Source organism: Spea bombifrons, chromosome 7 (assembly GCF_027358695.1).
Source record: "Spea bombifrons isolate aSpeBom1 chromosome 7, aSpeBom1.2.pri, whole genome shotgun sequence".
Lineage (NCBI taxonomy): Eukaryota > Metazoa > Chordata > Amphibia > Anura > Pelobatidae > Spea > Spea bombifrons.
This window is the reverse complement of record NC_071093.1, coordinates 45,440,475-45,460,985: the sequence shown is the minus strand read 5'-3', so window position 1 is coordinate 45,460,985 and position 20,511 is coordinate 45,440,475. Positions and strand designations below refer to the sequence as shown.

At 47.4% G+C, this 20,511-nt stretch overlaps 2 protein-coding genes across 2 annotated transcripts; one reads left to right on the top strand and one right to left on the bottom strand.

Annotated features, from left to right (window-relative positions):
* Positions 1-6,660: 6,660 nt before the first annotated feature.
* Positions 6,661-15,494, bottom strand: LOC128502273 (uncharacterized). Its single transcript, XM_053472032.1, has 8 exons — positions 15,413-15,494; positions 14,180-14,512; positions 13,806-14,102; positions 9,102-9,386; positions 8,536-8,622; positions 7,644-8,012; positions 6,933-7,265; positions 6,661-6,803 (listed from the first exon to the last, which is right to left on the bottom strand). Exons 1-8 carry the CDS (start codon positions 15,462-15,464, stop codon positions 6,721-6,723), a joined length of 1,839 nt encoding a protein of 612 aa, XP_053328007.1. The 5' UTR covers positions 15,465-15,494; the 3' UTR covers positions 6,661-6,720.
* Positions 15,495-16,452: 958 nt separating this feature from the next.
* Positions 16,453-20,146, top strand: JMJD8 (jumonji domain containing 8). The gene is made up of 10 exons (XM_053471893.1): positions 16,453-16,620; positions 16,944-17,102; positions 17,206-17,298; positions 17,489-17,537; positions 18,107-18,203; positions 18,425-18,493; positions 18,658-18,777; positions 19,050-19,117; positions 19,426-19,560; positions 20,037-20,146. Exons 2-10 carry the CDS (start codon positions 17,008-17,010, stop codon positions 20,115-20,117), a joined length of 807 nt encoding a protein of 268 aa, XP_053327868.1. The 5' UTR covers positions 16,453-16,620; positions 16,944-17,007; the 3' UTR covers positions 20,118-20,146.
* Positions 20,147-20,511: the final 365 nt, after the last annotated feature.

Genomic DNA, 20,511 nt, shown 5'->3' with positions numbered 1-20,511 from the left:
ATTTTGTTGCCCCGTGGCCTGAGACGTAGTATAAATTTATGGTAGAAAATCTCTTTCATCGATTTTTTTCCCTTCCAAAGTGCCAAAAAAAAGTTAGTGAAGTCCTAGAGTAGAAAACTCCAGGTATATCTCCCAACTGTCCGCGTTTTAGCAGGACAGTCCTGAATTTTTGGCACTGTACCAGGTAGCAGCCCCGTTGTCATGCTTGGGGGAGGGGGGGCCAGTTTGGAAGATCCTTCGATCTCTCAACTGGGACAGAGAGGTGAAAAATCAATGGAGGTCCACGGTGGCCTCCAGGAGACGCTGTTTAGGTAAGAGGGGCAGTGGGCCACGCGTCCCACCAACTCCTAGGACCACCCTCCGCCCCCCCACGGTTCTTACCCTTTATCAATGCAAATAAACCCCCCCGACACACCACGCAGACTCCCAGCGGCCCACTGCCCGACCGCCCCATGGCCACCGATCCGCAGCGCGTGGTCGCCGGATGGACTTCATTAGGCGCCCTCTGGCCTTAAAGCGCCATCGCTGCCTCATTATCCCCGGTCCGCCCCGCCTCTCAAGATGGAGGCCTCTCAAGAGGTTATGATGTCATGTATATCATGGCCGCCCCTCACACATTATATGGAATCATTTATTTGGATCCATTCTCGCGCCGTCCCTTGCGCTTATTTTTAGCTCACGGACAGCGGCCAGAGGTCAGCGAGTTTATTTGGGACTTGTTCAGGCGCTCCGGGGCCCTTGACCTGATTCTCTGTAATGCTTCTAAACCCGGGGCCATGGGAGCGATTAGTAGTAACCCGATGCCGCACTTATCCCAAATATAACCGCGTGGATCAGTCTTATTAGAGCCACCAAGAAAAACCCTACTCTACGCGCTTATATTTCCCGCAGGCGCGATTCACACGGGGAGGAAAAACATTTCGAGGGCGTCCCGCAGTGTCCACCTGCCGCGCGTGGTCGGTGGAACCCCCTCTGCTAAAACCACCCCGCTCCATCGTGTCGTGTGTTTTCACAGCGCTACTGAACCTGCTGGCGCTATATGAACAGATGGAATTATGGGAAGTTCCGTGCTGTAACGACCAATAAATGGCGTTTAATTACTGCTTCCCCCACCTATCCTGTGATGAGCTGCGGGGTCAGTAAATTAGTTTCAGATGTAACGAGGCGACAGGGGGTCTCGTCCAATAATATGTAATAATACATACAATATGTTGGGACATGTGCCATGAGGATATAATTGTGTGCATTATTCTGATATATCTTACTATAACTCCTCCTATAACTCCTCCTGCCACTCAACATAACCCGCCTATTACTCCATATTACCCCCACAACCCCTCCTATTACTCCGTATACCGCCTTATAACCCGTCTTATTACTCCCCTCGCTATAACCCCTCTTTATAACGCCTCCTATTACTCCATATAACTGATCCTTATAACGCCTCCTATTACCCCATATACCCCTCCCTATAACACCTGTATCCCGCGCTGTATCCTGCCTTGTATCCCGCGTGTATCCCGTGTTGCACCCCGCTCCGGCTAACGAGCCGGGATGCGTCCGGGTGTCAGATCCATACATCCGTGTCCTACACCCGCGGCGTGCGGTAACGCGCCCCCCCCCCCAGCGCCCCGGGTGCCCCTGACCCTGTGAAGGATTCGGGGACAGATGGAGCTGTCTCAGCAGCGGCCGTCTGTCTCAAGGAGCCGCTGTCAATCACAGCCCTCTATCTTTGACCAAATTTGGCGACGCGTCCCCAGCTCCTTGGGCTCAAAATAAATGTTCTGCAGCCAGGGAGAGGAGAGAAGCCGAGGCTGCGGACGGCGGTCGGAGGGAGGGACGCGGCGGGGGGCACACAGCAGTTGCTTCTCATCCTGATGAAGGATTAGAGCTCCCTGACGGAGACCTTCCATACACTGCCACGGTCTGCGGGTTAACCCCTCGCAACATCGCAGCCATCGCAGCACTGCGCCGGCCATGGCGACCCAGTATAGCCGCTTCCCACTGAACAACGCCAAAGCAAAAAGAAACCATCGGCCCATCTCGGCTGCCATTTTTAAATTCCCTTTTTTATTTATTCATTCTTTAGGAGAGCTTTACCTACATCCCTTTACTGTGTCTGCCTGCACTGCTTCCGCTGGAAGTCTATCCCATGTGTCTACTACCCACTCAGTGAAGTGGATTTTGTTTCCGCACTATGCACCCTGTAACTTTAACTAATGTCCCAAAGTTTCAGCGCTCATGTTTTATTAATAATCCTCCCTCTTTTTTTTTTTCATTCATTGACATATTTGATCTGCACCAGGAGCTTACAATCTATTTGGAGGTTGGGGAGGGGCAGGCCAGTCCTCCATACCTTCCTTCCGCCTGGTGCACACACCTGAGGGCTCTCCGGGTATTTGCCCGGAGATTTGGGGTCAAGCGGTGCCCCATTCCCCGCCCACTTCCCGTCCAAAAATGGGCAGCTTTCGGTGGGACCGCCCACTGATGTGAAAAGGAAGCGCTCCGGGTAAAAGGTGGGGCTCGGCACCAAGGACAGCTCCTCAGAGGCGGCGCCTCGAGACAAATTCCTCTATTCTTACAAAATAAATTGCTATTTTTAACCAGCAAGGATACATTTTTAATTAATATAAAAATAATTGATATAATAAAATCTGCATTTCTCTCTGATGGATGAAGGAGTTCCGGAAGGTAACGGGTTCACGGACACTCTAAACGCCATCGGATGAAGCTTTCGGGGGAGGGGGGGGATTATAAGTCGAAATTGCATAACGTTCATCTTCTCGGTTGCAGGGAAAGTGTTCGTGTGATTGACGGGCGTTTATCAGGCAGACGACAGCTGAGTATGAATGAGCCGGTTACCCGGGCGATGCCGGCCGCGCTAAAACTGGGACATTAGGAGATAGGTGTCAAGTAATTGTTTTACCGCTGTTACCCGTTACTCTGCAGCCAAACGCACCCTAAATCTGGCCATTATCTGCTTAGTCTGTAGCAGCAGTCGTCGATACAGCCCTCCCTGCAGGATTACACCCGTTACGTTTAGTTTTTTTGCAGGACGGCCCTGGTTTTCGGGCGCTGCCCCACGTAGTTGCCCCGGGGCAGGGGGATCATGGCGCAGGGAGCTGGGCTTTAGTTCCGACGTGGCCTCCTCGCCTCGCTCAAAAGATGAGCGCCACACGGGGACTCTTCCGGGGAGGCGGAACACTCCCTGGCCCCACCCACTTCTGGCAGCCCCACCTTTTTCCACACCCCCAACGCCGGTGTCCTGATTTGGACATCTCCGATGTTGGAAGGTATAGTATAACCCCTATTACCCCCCCTAAACCTCCCTATAACCCTTCCTATTACCCTATAAACCCTGCTGCTTCTCCAGCCATCCGGTAAAAACCCAAATACTCCGGGTCTCCTATCATTGCATATAACTCCTCCTAGTATTTGAGATAACCCCGCCTATAATTCCATATAACCCCTCCTATCATTCTATATGTTACGCTTTTTGAAATATAATTTTTGTGTGGACATTATTTAATATGGGGGGCAGGACTAGGGGCAATTATAATTACCTCACCCCTTCCGAGTCAGTGAAGCCAGATGCTGGAATATGATATCATATCCTGGTGCACATGGAAGCCACCTGGATGCTGTGATGTCACACTTCAATCTACATTATGCCCCAGTGGGCTGGTCAGGGAAGATCCACATGAAGCCCACAGAGGGGCAGCACAGAGGGACACTTGGGAAGTATGATTGGTTCATGCCCTGCAATTGTTAGCCTTCAGTCTAAATTTTTTGCGAAGCCTCAAAGCAAAATCCCCCCCCTGGCCCCCTGGTGTAAACACCCCGCCGGTCCCTGTCCTCGGGGTATCACTGTGTCATGTATTGGTGCCCCTCACGTAGTCATACTTTGTATCCACGGGGTAATTAATTAACGTTACATTGTGAGGGTCGATAGAAAAGTAACTCTTCTGCCTCCAATCTCAGCACAAATACCCCACACCGCAAACAGGAGCCGCAAATGCCCCTCTCTGCCCCCACCGACACGAGCCTAGAAGCTTTGCCCCGGGTATATAGTGTTGCAGTTATATACGGCAAGTGACGTCTGCCCAGAGGCACCGAGCGAGCGGCTCAAGGTTAAAGAGACCCCTGCGGCTGGGATTTCCTGCTCCGAGCGCGGGATTAAACGGCACAGAATCCCACGCATCAGCGTTTAATCACACTGAGCACATGTAACCGGAGAAAGCCCTGAGAACGAGGTGTAGATGAGTGGAACAGCCTCCCAGCAGAGGTGGTAGAGGGTAATACAGTGAGGGTATTCAACATGCATGGGATAGACATACGGCTCCTGAATCTAAGACGAGACCAGCAACTGATTAAGGTTTGAGTCGTTACAGCAGGAGAGACGGGCGACTACACGGGGGCCGGATGGGGCCGATCTGCCGGCGGGTTCTGCTTCTGGTGGATACATGGCAGGGAGGACATGCAGTGGAGGCCGCAGTGAAACCGCTCTCATATAGTGCAGGCGGGGGGGGGTTATAACAGGCCGGCAGGGAATGGTTCTGAGCGGCGCCCCCGTGAGGCCATGGAGTGCTTCTACATGTCTGAGCCGGAATAGGATTGAACAGTCACTTATTCTTTTACTGGAGTGGGGTGCTCAGGGGGTGCACTCAGGGGGTCACTCATGTTCAGTATATCAGGAAAGCTTTCAGGTTGCGCAGTAAGTGCCCCCAATTGATTTCAATGGGATCGCTCTGTAGCTGCAGCTTCTGCAACAGTGACACCTAGTGGTCATATGGAGTAATGTGATCAGGGCGGCCGTTCATTAACTGGATGAACACTCACACTGCCACTCACATAATTCATAGACTCTCACAAACACTCAGCACTCAACACAAGAACTCACCGTGCCTACAGACAGACACTCACACAACTCACAGCAAATATAGGCAATCACACAACTCACAGCACTCACAGGCAGTCCCATACCCACAGCACTCACACAATCACACAACTCACAGCACTCACAGGCAGTCCCATACCCACAGCACTCACACAATCACACAACTCACAGCACTCACAGGCAGTCACAATTCACAGCACTTCCAGGTAGTCACACAATTCACAGCACTCCCAGGCAGTCACAGCACTCCTAGGCAGTCACATACACACAGAACTCACACACAATAACACAACTCACAGCACTCACAAGCAGTCGCACAACTCACAGCACTCACAGGCAGCCACACAACTGAGATCAGGGATGTGTGTAATGATACAACTCGTTTATTGTGACACCGCAAACACAGAAAGACACCGAGAGCTGTCCGGCCCCGGGAACTACAACTCACAGTCACTTAAAAATCTCCAATCCACCCCCACAGAAATTCCCGGAATTAACCCCAGAATTTAACGCTGACCATAAAGGTCATCAATGAGCAAATCTTTCGGTATTTTTTTAAAATATTTAATTTTTACATTTCACAAAAAGGAAAAGGAAATATCACGAGAAAAAAACAAACTTTAATTTATACAAACAATACGGATTTGACTAACATTTTGGGGGGTAATAAGAGTTTTTGGAATTCTTTATGAAGAAAAGAAATCTTCAGGAAATTAGATTTTTTTACATTTGTTTAGAGAACTAAAGATTTGGTGAATTGTTTTAAATTGTTTTCAATTTTCGCTTCCAATTAAAACAAAAAACCCCAAAACTTTCCATTAACACAAATATATATTTTTTCAAATATTTTTTTACAATTTGCACAAAATACTGTAAAATAATAATTAAAAATAATAATACGCCAAAAGACATTGAAAATCCTGACATTTTTCTTCATTTTCTTTGGAATCTTACAAGAATAAAGTTGAATTTTCTTACGTTTTCCCATAATTTGCTTCGGAGATAAAACATGGAAACAAATAATAGCTTTTTTTTTCATGCTTTCTGTTATATTTTTGAATTTATATAAAAATGTGAGTTCACAGTTTTAAATAATAAATAGATTTCTCACATCACATTGTGGATCAGGCGATTGTGGTCTGGGTTTTAGAATGTGTTCTTATCGCCGTAGCAACTAATGGAATGCCTTATTCAACAGGAACATTCCAATAGTTGCCATGGCGATAAGCTCTTTATTTTCCGGGATTTACAGCGGAATCGCTTTTTTTCTACATAATATTTCTTATGAGGAAAGGTTTAATTGCATTTTCCCGCCGCTTGATGTCTGTCTTTGTGCTTAGAGCCGTCTCCTTCCATAATACTTCCCAGCGCATACCTGATATCCTGCTTCTGATTGGCCGAGGCTTTTGCATGTTGTTTTGTTTGACTGGTGCGGGACTCCAGAAAGTAAAAGTAGGTCATTTGATGTGTATAATATAAATATTTGAAGCATCTGTAGGTTAACCTGTAACATTCTATCAAGGTGGTAGATCCAGGAGGGGAGAAACACTTTGGCTTACTGCAAAATGGCGGCCTGCTTGTATTTGGGACGTGACAATGAGGAACGTTGAGCGTTAATCCACGCAGGGATGCTGTCGGAACGTTGTGCTCGCGTTCGCGTCATCGAGGGAACGAGGAGACTGGCAGAAGATGAGATGTTCCTCAGGTCCTACCATGCATCTGTGCCGCTCCCAGCCACTCCCCGAAGCCTCGACAGTCGGACGATGAGAATATGATGTGAGAAGGTTGATCATGAAGGTTGGTCAAGCCAAGAAGAACAAAAGTTATAGTTCCGTGGTGCCTGGTTCGTCGAATGCACGGAAACCCCAGTCCTGATATGTCCGTGACCAAGGATTCTTCCTTGGCTCTGTAAAAGAAAAAAAGTGGAAGGGTCAGACGAGAAGGTCCATCACATGGAATGGAAGACCTAGTTTCCACCTACCCATTCTTCCCATACCTTGACACTGCCGTCGACTCTTGGATACATTATACTTACCGGCCATTTTCAGAGGCTTTGAACTGCGTTCAGCAAGGATCCTCCCTTCGTTCTCGGTGAAGGAACACGTGAAGACGGCGTCGGAATCATCCTCCGAGGGGCAGAAAGTGAGAAACGAGCAGATCTGCCCTCCCGATTTATTCTCAGTCACTTGGTAGTTGGCATCTTGGTCCTTGCAAATAATTGTCCTTTCCTCATCTGCGCATCTCTCCCATAATACCCTGATCTCGCGCGGGACGTTTCCATGCATGATGCAGCTCAGGGTCACTTTGTCGCCCACGTTGCATATCTCCGGGACGCACACGTCAGAAACCGAGAAAAACCCATAATTATCTGGAGGAGAAAAAAAAGAGACAAGAAATGAACCTCTCTTTACGGAAACACAGAGATACACATTTTCCATTAAGAAGAAGACTGGGGTTGGGATTTGGAGCTTGGTTGGAGGCTGTGGCTCGGATTTGGAGTTTGGCTGAAGATGGCTTGGGTTGAGATATGGAGTTGTCTTGAAAACAGAGGTCAAAACATGAAACAAAGCTGAATGCTGAGGTTAGGCTGAAAGGTGTGGCTCAGGCCTGGAGCTAGGTTTAGGAATTGCACTTGTCCCCCAAATTTTCTTAACATGACCTATACGTTTGCATGTGACAGCCGATGAGTTTGCGTCTAGAACAGCGTGGACCTTCACTCACGCCGAGGCATTTGCCGCTCTCTTACCCAGGACGCTTCCAAAGATGTGTTTCTCCTCCAGGATCTTGTCTCCTTTCATGAACCGGCATATGAACTCGGCCTGGTCGTGCTGCTCCTTGCGCACCTGGAAGCAGAGGATGGAAGACAGGGAATGGCGCAGGCCGCAGACGGACATGCTCTTGATGTTGTTCCAGCAGGTGTATAGATCCTGTTCCTGTAGCTCCCTGTAATCCCCCAGAGGCTGGATGGACCCCCTCTCTTTTATCTCAAGCTCCTTCTCCCCACGTCTGATTATCCACACGGCGGTGATGGCCTTGGGGTACCGGCCAGAGATGGTGCACTTCAGGACAGCTGTACATCCGTTTGTCCAGTCCTTGCACGTGGTTATATCGGTCACTGGGGAGAAAAAAAAACACAGCGATAAAACTCCTCCAGTTCCCAACCATGAGTATAATTTGCGATAATAAATTCATGGAACAGGAGGCGTGAAATACTTTATGGGCTACTTTTTACGTCACTGTCAGCCTTTGGGGCCACGATCTGAGACCAGGAGGACCCCCCCCCCCGGAGCTTCTCCTTAAAGGGGATCTCCCGCCGTACATCGATATCCAGCTATTCTCTTATGTTTGTAAGGAATTTAACGTATTTGTTGCAAAAAGTCTCTTAGTTGGGATCCTACTGACAAAATCATTTACATAAAAGGGAAAAATAAGAAAAAGAGGCAGTTCTCCTTTAAGAAAGGAACGTATCGCTGAATCGGTGAGATGACTATAAGGTAATCTTCCCGCATTAGATATACATTATTCAGGGCCGGTCCAGCCCTTGCTGCAGCCATTAATAATCCGCAGTGATGTCATCCGGAATATGATTGTTACATCGTATATCTGGGCTTTCGATCTCTTTTTTTCTTTTCTCTTACCGTGTTTGCACAAAGATGGAATTCCAATGGCAAAGAAAAACGCGACGGATACGATCACCCAGAACACTTTGGGAATGTACGGATCCACTAAAGAGAGAGAGCGAGAGAGAGAGAGAGAGAGAGAGGGAGAGAGAGAGACAGACAGACGTTAGAAACGCTTCCACGTACATCACAGAACCCAGCGAAGAAACGCTCAGTAATTGTAATAAGTTCCCTGTGTGTAATACAAATCCCATTGTGCTCAGCCAAACATCATGTGACCCTATTGCGTCACTGCTTGTTTGTAGCACATGTAATAATAAATATATATCATATAATATACCGTATATTTTTGTATGTACTGACCTTATATTGTTGTTACACTAATTGGTTACATTTTTATGTTTCAATTTTTTAATAATCATTTAACAAAATGCTGCATTCGCCACCTTTGATCTCTGCCGGTTCCGAGATGAGTGACAGGTCACCCGGCCAATAGCATCCTGGGGCTACCAGCTGATTCTGAATCCCGAGTTACAATATACCGCCTTTATTCTTAACGTTAATAAGTTTTAAAGGTTAATTACCCACAAACCGCAGTCTCTCCGTCACCCCTCCTGGGACTGTGGGGTGGTGAACGGTGCAGGTATAATCAATATTATCGTCATCGGGGGTCACGTCCATCAGGAAGACCGCGATCAATGAGAAGGTGCCATTGGGGTTGATCCATTTCTTGGACGTCTCTGCCAGGGGGTGTCCGTCTCTCTCCAAGGACAAGTTCAGATCTTCTGGGTAAAAACCGGACACTAAGCAGACCAGGGAGGAATTCTTACGGCCCTTACCGGTCAGGAAAATGCTGATGTCCGGGCGAACTGGAAAAACCCAACGGGGGACATTAAAACGGGATATAAAAAAAGACAGGTTTTATGCATGAGAAATATATAATATATAATATGAGGAATATACAGGATATAACGGGTTATAAGGACGGGATTAGTTATACGGGGGGAGAGTATATAATATATAATATGAGGAATATACAGGGATATAACGGGTTATAAGGACGGGATTAGTTATACGGGATGGAGAGTATATAATATATAATATGAGGAATATACAGGATATAACGGGTTATAAGGACGGGATTAGTTATACGGGGGAGAGTATATAATATATAATATGAGGAATATACAGGGATATAACGCGTTATAAGGACGGGATTAGATATACGGCCGGAGAGTATATAATATATAATATGAGGAATATACAGGGATATAACGGGTTATAAGGACGGGATTAGTTATACGGTGGGAGAGTATATAATATATAATATGAGGAATATACAGGATATAACAGGTTATAAGGACGGGAATTAGTTATACAGCCGGAGAGTATATAATATATAATATGAGGAATATACAGGGATATAACGCGTTATAAGGACGGGATTAGTTATACGGCCGGAGAGTATATAATATATAATATGAGGAATATACAGGGATATAACGGGTTATAAGGACGGGATTAGTTATACGGCCGGAGAGTATATAATATATAATATGAGGAATATACAGGATATAACGGGTTATAAGGACGGGATTAGTTATACGGCCGGAGAGTATATAATATATAATATGAGGAATATACAGGGATATAACGGGTTATAAGGACGGGATTAGTTATACGGCCGGAGAGTATATAATATATAATACGAGGAATATACAGGATATAACGGGTTATAAGGACGGGATTAGTTATACGGGAGAGAGTATATAATATATAATATGAGGAATATACAGGATATAACGGGTTATAAGGACGGGATTAGTTATACGGCCGGAGAGTATATAATATATAATATGAGGAATATACAGGATATAACGGGTTATAAGGACGGGATTAGTTATACGGGAGAGAGTATATAATATATAATATGAGGAATATACAGGATATAACGGGTTATAAGGACGGGATTAGTTATACGGCCGGAGAGTATATAATATATAATATGAGGAATATACAGGGATATAACGGGTTATAAGGACGGGATTAGTTATACGGCCGGAGAGTATATAATATATAATATGAGGAATATACAGGGATATAACGGGTTATAAGGACGGGATAAATTATCCGGCCCGGAGATTATATAATATATAATATGAGGAATATACAGGATATAACGGGTTATAAGGACGGGATTAGTTATACGGGCCGGAGAGTATATAATATATAATATGAGGAATATACAGGATATAACGGGTTATAAGGACGGGATTAGTTATACGGGGGAGAGTATATAATATATAATATGAGGAATATACAGGATATAACGGGTTAGTTATACGGGATTAGTTATACGGGATTAGTTATACGGGGGAGAGTATATAATATATAATATGAGGAATATACAGGATATAACGGGTTATAAGGACGGGATTAGTTATACGGGGGAGAGTATATAATATATAATATGAGGAATATACAGGATATAACCGGTTATAAGGACGGGATTAGTTATATGGGGGGAGAGTGTATAATATATAATATGAGGAATATACAGGGATATAACGGGTTATAAGGACGGGATTAGTTATACGGGGGAGAGTATATAATATATAATATGAGGAATATACAGGGATATAACGGGTTATAAGGACGGGATTAGTTATACGGCCGGAGAGTATATAATATATAATATGAGGAATATACAGGGATATAACGGGTTATAAGGACAGGATTAGTTATACGGGGGAAGAGTATATAATATATAATATGAGGAATATACAGGGATATAACGGGTTATAAGGATGGGATTAGTTATACGGGGGAGAGTATATAATATATAATATGAGGAATATACAGGGATATAAAGGGTTATAAGGACGGGATTAGTTATACGGCCGTAGAGTATATAATATATAATACGAGGAATATACAGGATATAATGGGTTATAAGGACGGGATTAGTTATACGGCCGGAGAGTATATAATATATAATATGAGGAATATACAGGATATAACGGGTTATAAGGACGGGATTAGTTATACGGCCGGAGAGTATATAATATATAATATGAGGAATATACAGGATATAACGGGTTATAAGGACGGGATTAGTTATACAGCCGGAGAGTATATAATATATAATATGAGGAATATACAGGATATAACGGGTTATAAGGGCGGGATTAGTTATACGGCCGGAGAGTATATAATATATAATATGAGGAATATACAGGATATAACGGATTATAAGGACGGGATTAGTTATACAGGGGAGAGTATATAATATATAATATGAGGAATATACAGGGATATAACGCGTTATAAGGACGGGATTAGTTATACGGGGGAGAGTATATAATATATAATATGAGGAATATACAGGGATATAACGGGTTATAAGGACGGGATTAGTTATACAGGGGAGAATATATAATATATAATATGAGGAATATACAGGGATATAACGCGTTATAAGGACGGGATTAGTTATACGGCCGGAGAGTATATAATATATAATATGAGGAATATACAGGGATATAACGGGTTATAAGGACGGGATTAGTTAGACGGTGGGAGAGTATATAATATATAATATGAGGAATATACAGGATATAACAGGTTATAAGGACGGGATTTAGTTATACAGCCGGAGAGTATATAATATATAATATGAGGAATATACAGGGATATAACGCGTTATAAGGACGGGATTAGTTATACGGCCGGAGAGTATATAATATATAATATGAGGAATATACAGGATATAACGGGTTATAAGGACGGGATTAGTTATACGGGAGAGAGTATATAATATATAATATGAGGAATATACAGGATATAACGGGTTATAAGGACGGGATTAGTTATACGGCCGGAGAGTATATAATATATAATATGAGGAATATACAGGGATATAACGGGTTATAAGGAGGGGATTAGTTATACGGGGGGAGAGTATATAATATATAATATGAGGAATATACAGGGATATAACGGGTTATAAGGACGGGATTAGTTATACGGGGGAGAGTATATAATATATAATATGAGGAATATACAGGGATATAACGGGTTATAAGGACGGGATAAGTTATCTGGGCCGGAGATTATATAATATATAATATGAGGAATATACAGGATATAACGGGTTATAAGGACGGGATTAGTTATACGGGCCGGAGAGTATATAATATATAATATGAGGAATATACAGGATATAACGGGTTATAAGGACGGGATTAGTTATACGGGGGAGAGTATATAATATATAATATGAGGAATATACAGGATATAACGGGTTATAAGGACGGGATTAGTTATACGGGGGAGAGTATATAATATATAATATGAGGAATATACAGGATATAACCGGTTATAAGGACGGGATTAGTTGTACGGGGGGGAGAGTATATAATATATAATATGAGGAATATACAGGGATATAACGGGTTATAAGGATGGGATTAGTTATACGGGGGGAGAGTATATAATATATAATATGAGGAATATACAGGATATAACGGGTTATAAGGGCGGGATTAGTTATACGGGGGGAGAGTGTATAATATATAATATGAGGAATATACAGGATATAACGGGTTATAAGTACGGGATTAGTTATACGGGGGAGAGAGTATATAATATATAATATGAGGAATATACAGGGATATAACGGGTTATAAGGACGGGATTAGTTATACGGCCGGAGAGTATATAATATATAATATGAGGAATATACAGGGATATAACGGGTTATAAGGACGGGGTTAGTTATACAGGGGGAGAGTATATAATATATAATATGAGGAATATACAGGGATATAACGGGTTATAAGGACGGGGTTAGTTATACAGGGGGAGAGTATATAATATATAATATGAGGAATATACAGGATATAACGGGTTATAAGGACGGGATTAGTTATACGGGGGAGAGTATATAATATATAATATGAGGAATATACAGGATATAACGGGTTATAAGGATGGGATTAGTTATACGGGGGAGAGTATATAATATATAATATGAGGAATATACAGGGATATAAAGGGTTATAAGGACGGGATTAGTTATACGGCCGGAGAGTATATAATATATAATATGAGGAATAAGGTGTTAAAGATGTGTTTTGGTAACACGGTAAGATAGTTAATGTAAAGGGTGTGTTGGGTTGGTATGTCAGAGTTTGGTCACCATCCGAAAAACCTGATCTTATCCCCAAAAACATGTTGCCAGGTGACTCCCGGTTATAAAAACTTGCGGCCGGACGTCATGGACTCACCTCCGAAGGTAAGATGGAAGGATTTCTTCAGGGGGTACGAGGTCTTTTGTAGAACTTGACAGGAGTACTGGACGTCCTTATCGCTGGTGGCCGGGGTGAAGCAGAAGGAGCTCTTGACTGTGACCCCTTGGCCGTCGTCGTCTTGCTGAACGTCCGGCGTGGTCGTGCTCAGCACCTGCCCGTTCCTCATCCACTCAAACATCACGTCGGGAGACGACAAGTTACTCGCCCAGCAATGGAGCTCGCTGGACCGGTTCAGAGTCACCGTGGTGCCTTCAACCCAGATGTGCCGGTGGTCTGTGGAGGGGGAACACGCTTTGGTCACGAGGCTATTATGACGGATTAACGACATGCGTGTTTAACCCTTTACTGACCTTTAACGACCAAGGTGACGATCTGCGTCTCCTGTTCTGACGCCAGCCGGACGCTGCAGGAGTATCTCCCTCCATCCATATTGCTGACGTTCGGCAGGGTCAACGACGCGTCTCCGCCTGCCAGGTGCTCCTCGGAGAGATACGCCCCGGGTCTGAACGCCGTCATTTGCCCCGTGTAGGATAGCACTTTCTTGCCCTCATTCTTCCACACCACGTGCACCTGCGCCGGGTCTACCGGCGGCACTCCCAGCGTGAAGTTACAACGGAGGACGGCGGTGGTGCCCACCTGAGTAACGATGGGCACCGGCGAGGTGGTGACCTGCAGCTGAGCACCTGAGAGAGAAGCAGAAAACGTTTACCGGATGGGTTCGTCCACCGAAAACAGTCACTCATGAAGCTGTCCAAACTTGGCCCTGGCCACCATCGTAACGCATCCTGGTTTGTGTCCTCTTGGTGGCCAATGTGAGAGGACACAGTAATGGGTCCCAACTAGGGTCCCCTGGGCGTCCCGCTGCTCAACGGGCCAATCACGGGGCAGATATTTGGATCTCCCCAACCGGCCCATTTACCCATTAGAAGGAATCAAAGGCCAAGCGGTTGGGAGCGCTGCTCTGTGGACACGTGGAGAGAGTATCAACTCATGTGGGCTGCATGCAATGGCTGCCTGAGGGTACTGGGTGATAGCACCGAGGAAAGCTACAGAAGACGGCTCGTTCTGTCTTGACCGAGAGCCTACAATCCATCCCCAGATCCCGGTGCTCCGAACGCATCAGCGCCAACATATTCCATAGCGCTGTACAAATTAAATAAAGATACCTTTACGCATACGGATACAACAGGAGCTGAGGACCCGGCCAGTGAGCTGACAATCTAGCCTTACGGGCAGGAATGGCGGGCTTCGGAGGGCTCGAGTGGAATGAACAGACGCAGAGACAGCCGGGGATGGGAGACACGACGCGTGTGTGGAGCGTGTGAGCGGATGAGCACAGACTGACGGACCCCTCGGAACGACACCCCGCGATGCCCCAGGCAGCGACGTTGAATGTTATGGGGAGGCAGGAGGCAGATCCAGGCGCGGCGGCACCCGGCGTATCGATGGTTATCGGGATCCACGCACCTTCCACTCAATCCCTGCACAACGTTACATGTTAAACACACATCTGCCCCAATACCCCCAACCCCCACACTGGGGCATCTCCGGCCTGGGGTGTCCCCGTCACATCCATTACTCACTGACAAATGTCACCAACATCAGCAGCGGCAGCGGCAGCAGCGGAGCCGACATCCTCAGCAAAAAAAAAAGGATGAATGCAGCGGCTGCAGAGGATGAATGGGCCTCGCCGATAAACGCAGCGACGGCGCCACCCGCTGGGGGGAAACGCAACTGCACGTCCTCATCCGCAGCCAACGCGCCGCATGAAACACGTCCGGCATTAACCCCTTCGGGGCCAGGAGACGTCCGCTAGAGATGGTTAAAAAGACCCCTTCATGATACTGTCTGATAATAGCTTCAGAAAGAGACTTCTGTGCCTTTGTGCCTTCTGTGTAACTGGGGGGGGGCATTTAGTAGAAGAAAAAATGGGGTTTATTTACATCGTTTAATGTATAGAGCCGTTCCCTGCTGTTTCTATACACATTATCGGGGCTTTTAGGGCCGTAGAACCCTGCGATCCCCTCATACCCAGCAAACATTCTGACCTCCTAGGAGAGAGGGGCATCAGGCGAGGCAATAGGGGCATCAGGGGACACAATGTGTTAGATGACCAGGTTTTCAAAATGAAATCCGGGGTATTTTAAAATATTTATATAAAGTTCCGTTATTGCCGCGGCTTTTGGAAAATACCCAATGCGTCGCCTGCGTGAAACCCGTCATATTTATTAAAAAAAGTGCATTTTGTGTTTTTAGTGAAACGCGAAGTCATTTCTGTGTAACGATATTCGTTCCGGATAATGCGACCCATGTAAATAATTCCATTTAATGTAATTTAATGAAATATGTACTGATAATTAGCATTTATTATGTAAATTAGCCTGCGCCCTGCATTATCCGCTCACTCCGGGCGCTGCTCACTGTCTGCGGAATAAATGTATCGGAATGCTGCAGGCCAGCACCGAACAGGTTAATGCGCTGTTCTTCTCACCGCCCGGACAGCTGTTTGCCTACGGCGTGTCCCGGGGCATGCCGGGTAATGTAGTTTTCCACTCGCTCTCGTTCGCCCTCTGCAGGCCGCCAGCGAACTACATCTCCCGGCATGCCGCGGCACGGCGCGTTATCAGTGTCCGGGAGAAGGCGCTGAATGGTGCCGGGGCTGGGAAGTTTCCGCGACCCGCTGGGGATCATCAGGCGGCTCCACATCATCCGAACAGAAGCGGGGGGGTGAGTGTAGGGGCTGCCCGGGATCCAGCATCCTCACCCCGCAAGAGCACCACCGCAGCCCCGGGTACAGCAGATTGTTGGGGGGGATTTAAAGGGACAGATCACCCGGACCATGCTGTCTGTTTATAAGTTCAGTCATCATCTATCTGTCTATATGTATATTTGTATCTATAGCTGTCTGTCTATATGTTAGTCTCGTGGGAAAGATCTAAAGCCGCGGGGTTAATATAATGTATACATTATATATATGATATATTAGTGTATGTATTGTAAGGCAGCATCGTCTGCGCATGCACGTGTGTTAAAGCTGTGAAGATGAGGAATGCCACTGACCTGCGCGTCGGGTCGTAAAGCTGTGTTTTCACGCGGTCGCTCTGGTTCCGGCAGGTTCTGCGCGCGGCCCCCCCGGTGCCGTGGCTGGGTCCGGCCCCCGTGTGCTGGAGTCTTGGGGATGGCGTTGGGGGCCCGGCTGCTCCTGCTGCTCCTGCTGCTCCAAGTCCTGTTACCCCTGGCGGTGCCGGAATACCCCGAGGAGGATGGCGGCTGGTACGTAGCGCTTTGTAGTGTGTCTGCCCTGGTGTGCAGCGCCGTGGCGTATGTTGGCGCTATTTAAATAAACAGCGACTGTAACGATGGCTTTTGGCTGCAGGGAGATGAATCGTTACGCGTCGGTGCAGGAAGAGGAGCGATGTACGGTGGAGAAGGTGGACGCCTCCATTTCCTACGCGGAGTTCATGCACCGGTGAGTACGGGGTCCACGCGGCCCCCGGGGGCCCCTTTTTTCGGACGCCCGTCACGCTGGGATCCTCGTTGGTCTGTCTGATGTCCTGACCTGATCTTCCCTCTGCCAGCGTTTGGCTTTGGGCGGTTTGGTTGAGGATTGTGGGAGTTGCAGTCTGCAGTCTGACTCTCCTCTCCCCCTCCCCCGACAGGTACGCGTACGGCAGACCCGTCATCCTCCGGGGGATCACAGATAACGCGGTGAGTGCTCCCGGACTTCGAGTCACGCGGCTACGAGCCTCTGGCCACTGGGATAAACTCCACGCCAGCAACCGGTGGGTTAAAGAACTCACGACAGACGCCAACGTAATAACAACAAATAACCGTGCACCAAATTCCACCAAAATAAACCAAAAAGTAACCCCCCCCAGTATATAATACGATGAAAGAATAAGGCCGCGTGTATTGAGCACGGATCCGCGTGTGCTGGGCGTGTATTGAGCACGGATCCGTGTACATGTGGAAAGTGACTTTTTTCTTTGCTTTGTACACGCAGACAGTTTAACCCTGTGAGTACCATAAACGCTACTGACTCACCCCCTCGTGAGCCCCGTTGTACAGCGCTCCAGAATATGATGGCGCTATAAAAAAATCGGTAAATAATAACATGCCTCGTGCACGCGCGGCCGGACACATTGACCGTTTGGTGGTGGGACCCCCGCGTATCATGGAATTCCTCGTTATTTATCATACAGCCCCCTGGCGCACGGGGGTTCCCCGCCCTCTGTATTCACTAAGCTCTCGCTCTCTGTGTTTTCTCCGGTTTTCAGGCGTTCCGCTCTCTTTGCACCAAGCGGAATCTTCTCCGGGAGTACGGGGAGCGGAGGGTCCGGCTGAGTACGGCCAACACCTATTCCTATGAAAAGGGTGAGTGGAGGGCGGACGGTGAAATGCGTCGGGGGTCCGCTGGAGGGAATAAGAAAGTGTCGGCTGGCGGCCGAGGGGAATTAAAGACCCCAAACCAGATTTTATCGAAAGATCGGAGCGAATGAGAGGTTTGAGGCGCGTCCTGCGCGGTGATGGGGTTTATTTTTATTATTATTGAATATTTTTGCTCGAAATCAGTTTTTTTTCTCCCCGTTCTGCAGTCGACGTGCCGTTCCGGGAATTCGTGGACCATTTATTGAAACCCCAGGATCTAAACTCACTGGGCTGTGGTACGTTTCAAACCCCCCTCCCCCGCTCTCGATAATTAGATGCTTCCTAAAAGTCCGCCCCGCACCCGACGCAGCGCTCCCCAACGCGTTTCCGATCCAAACCGCACCGTCCCCCCGGCTCCCCGGACCCTGATGTAGGATTGTCCGTTTATCTTGTCTTTCAGACACCCTCTATTTTTTCGGGGACAATAACTTCACGGAGTGGGGCGCCCTGTTCCAGAGATACACCCCGCCACCGTTCCGGATCCCGGGCACAAGCGGCGCGTACAGCTTTGGGATTGCCGGTAAGAAGCGAAGTGTTCTTAGAATACCGGTTGCCGCGGTTACTAAAAACAGAGGAAAGTATCATTAGTGTTTTCATGTTCGGTAAATCCGCGCACGTCCACGGCACGAGGTCCCCCCCCCCACAGTAAACAGACTGCAGGGAGGAAGTAGCAGCTGAGACAGGAAGCAAGGAGTGCAGCAGGTTATTGCTTCCCCCGCTCTCCTCCTGTTCCTGGTCCCATTATCCGCCCGCGATACTAATCACGGGGAATGTGTTTTTTTTCTCTCCTAGGCTCTGGCACAGGGGTTCCGTTTCACTGGCACGGCCCCGGATACTCTGAAGTCATATACGGCAGGAAGGTGAGGCCTCCTCCGCTGCGATGTTTCTTTTTTTTTTCGTCGGACTATGATTTCTGCTTGGGGGGGGGGGTGGTTGCCGTGTGCCGGTCGCCGGTCATGTTTATTGGGTGTGTGTGTGTACATGTTATCGTTGTTATTTACCCTCTCTGGGGGCAAGCGCTGGTCGGTGGCCGTGATTGGAATCCCAGCTGGCTTCTAGCCGGAGCCACAAAGGATCCAGACAGGAGGCACCTTTTAAACGCATTAATATATAGAATAAGATATATAATTACCTGATTTAACCCTTCGCTCGCCCTGCTTCCTTCCAGCGCTGGTTTCTCTATCCTCCCGATAGGACGCCGGAATTCAATCCGAATAAAACAACCCTCTCCTGGCTGCTGGACATTTACCCCTTCCTCCCCGAGACGGAGCGCCCCGTCGAGTGCACCATACGGCCGGGCGAGGTTGGTTCAGCTAGCGGGACGTCGGGGGGCTCGTTATAGCCGGCACCGGAGATGATTTACCCCGCATGCTTTAAGGAACCGCTCCTGTCTGCCCCTCTCTAACCTCCCCCGTACCCCAGTGCCTCCTTATACCACTTTTTATTCAATTTCTTCCTTGGGGTGAACCCCCAGATATCCCCCAAGTGTACATGCGAGTCGAGACGTGGACCTCTTCGCTTGTTTCTAGAGGGACACCCACCGCACCCCACCAATGGCGGTCCGTGAAGGCTGAAGCGTACCTCTGGGGTTCCCTCCTGTGTTGGAGATCTGCCCCCCCGTTTAGCGCTAGGACTGTGTGGGGAGAATCGGACTCATACGCTGATATTTTACCCACGACGTGGGGCCGGGTATTAAGTTCTCCAGTCCCTCGCCTCCTGGCGCTCTAACCCGCCTCTCGCTCTTATCTTTGTCCTTGTTACTTCTTTACCTTTCTCCAGGTGCTGTATTTCCCCGACCGCTGGTGGCACGCCACGCTCAACCTGGACACCAGCGTCTTCATCTCCACGTTCCTCGGATGAGCGAAGGCCGCGGGTCCGGCTTCCCCCGCTGACGGTCCGACGCCCCCCGCTGCCGGTCCGACGCGGCCTTCACCATCTCCGAAAAAACCTCAGGGAGTTCAGGAAAACCGGTTTTATTTTTGAGCAGCCGGTTCGTTCCAAAACGTATTGAGTGCCGCGGACCCAATCGGCTCTGTGACGGGTGACCCCGTCCTCCAGCCGGTGCCCACAGATTTTTATACCCCCCAAGCGGTTAATTTTTATAACTATCTTTTTAAACTATTTTACTGTTACATTCCGCGTGTTTTCCTAACTCGTTTTGATAGGCCGATCCGGTATCTGTCTGGAAACGCTCCCTTCTCATTGGTGGATCTGCTTTTAATAAATGCCGTTTTAAAAAAGTTTTCTTTGAGCT

What these genes read in the sequence shown, in the direction of transcription:
- LOC128502273 (XM_053472032.1), bottom strand. Translation starts at nt 15,464, where the DNA reads ATGTCGGCTCCGCTGCTGCCGCTGCCGCTGCTGATGTTGGTGACATTT. An exon ending in CGTCACCTTGGTCGTTAAAG is followed by an intron (nt 14,103 to 14,179) that starts GTCAGTAAAGGG and finishes CCCCCTCCACAG; the next exon opens with ACCACCGGCACATCTGGGTT. An exon ending in CATCTTTGGAAGCGTCCTGG is followed by an intron (nt 7,266 to 7,643) that starts GTAAGAGAGCGG and finishes TTTCTCCTCCAG; the next exon opens with ATAATTATGGGTTTTTCTCG.
- JMJD8 (XM_053471893.1), top strand. Translation starts at nt 17,008, where the DNA reads ATGGCGTTGGGGGCCCGGCTGCTCCTGCTGCTCCTGCTGCTCCAAGTC. An exon ending in CCCGAGGAGGATGGCGGCTG is followed by an intron (nt 17,103 to 17,205) that starts GTACGTAGCGCT and finishes TTTTGGCTGCAG; the next exon opens with GGAGATGAATCGTTACGCGT. An exon ending in GGGGGATCACAGATAACGCG is followed by an intron (nt 17,538 to 18,106) that starts GTGAGTGCTCCC and finishes TCCGGTTTTCAG; the next exon opens with GCGTTCCGCTCTCTTTGCAC.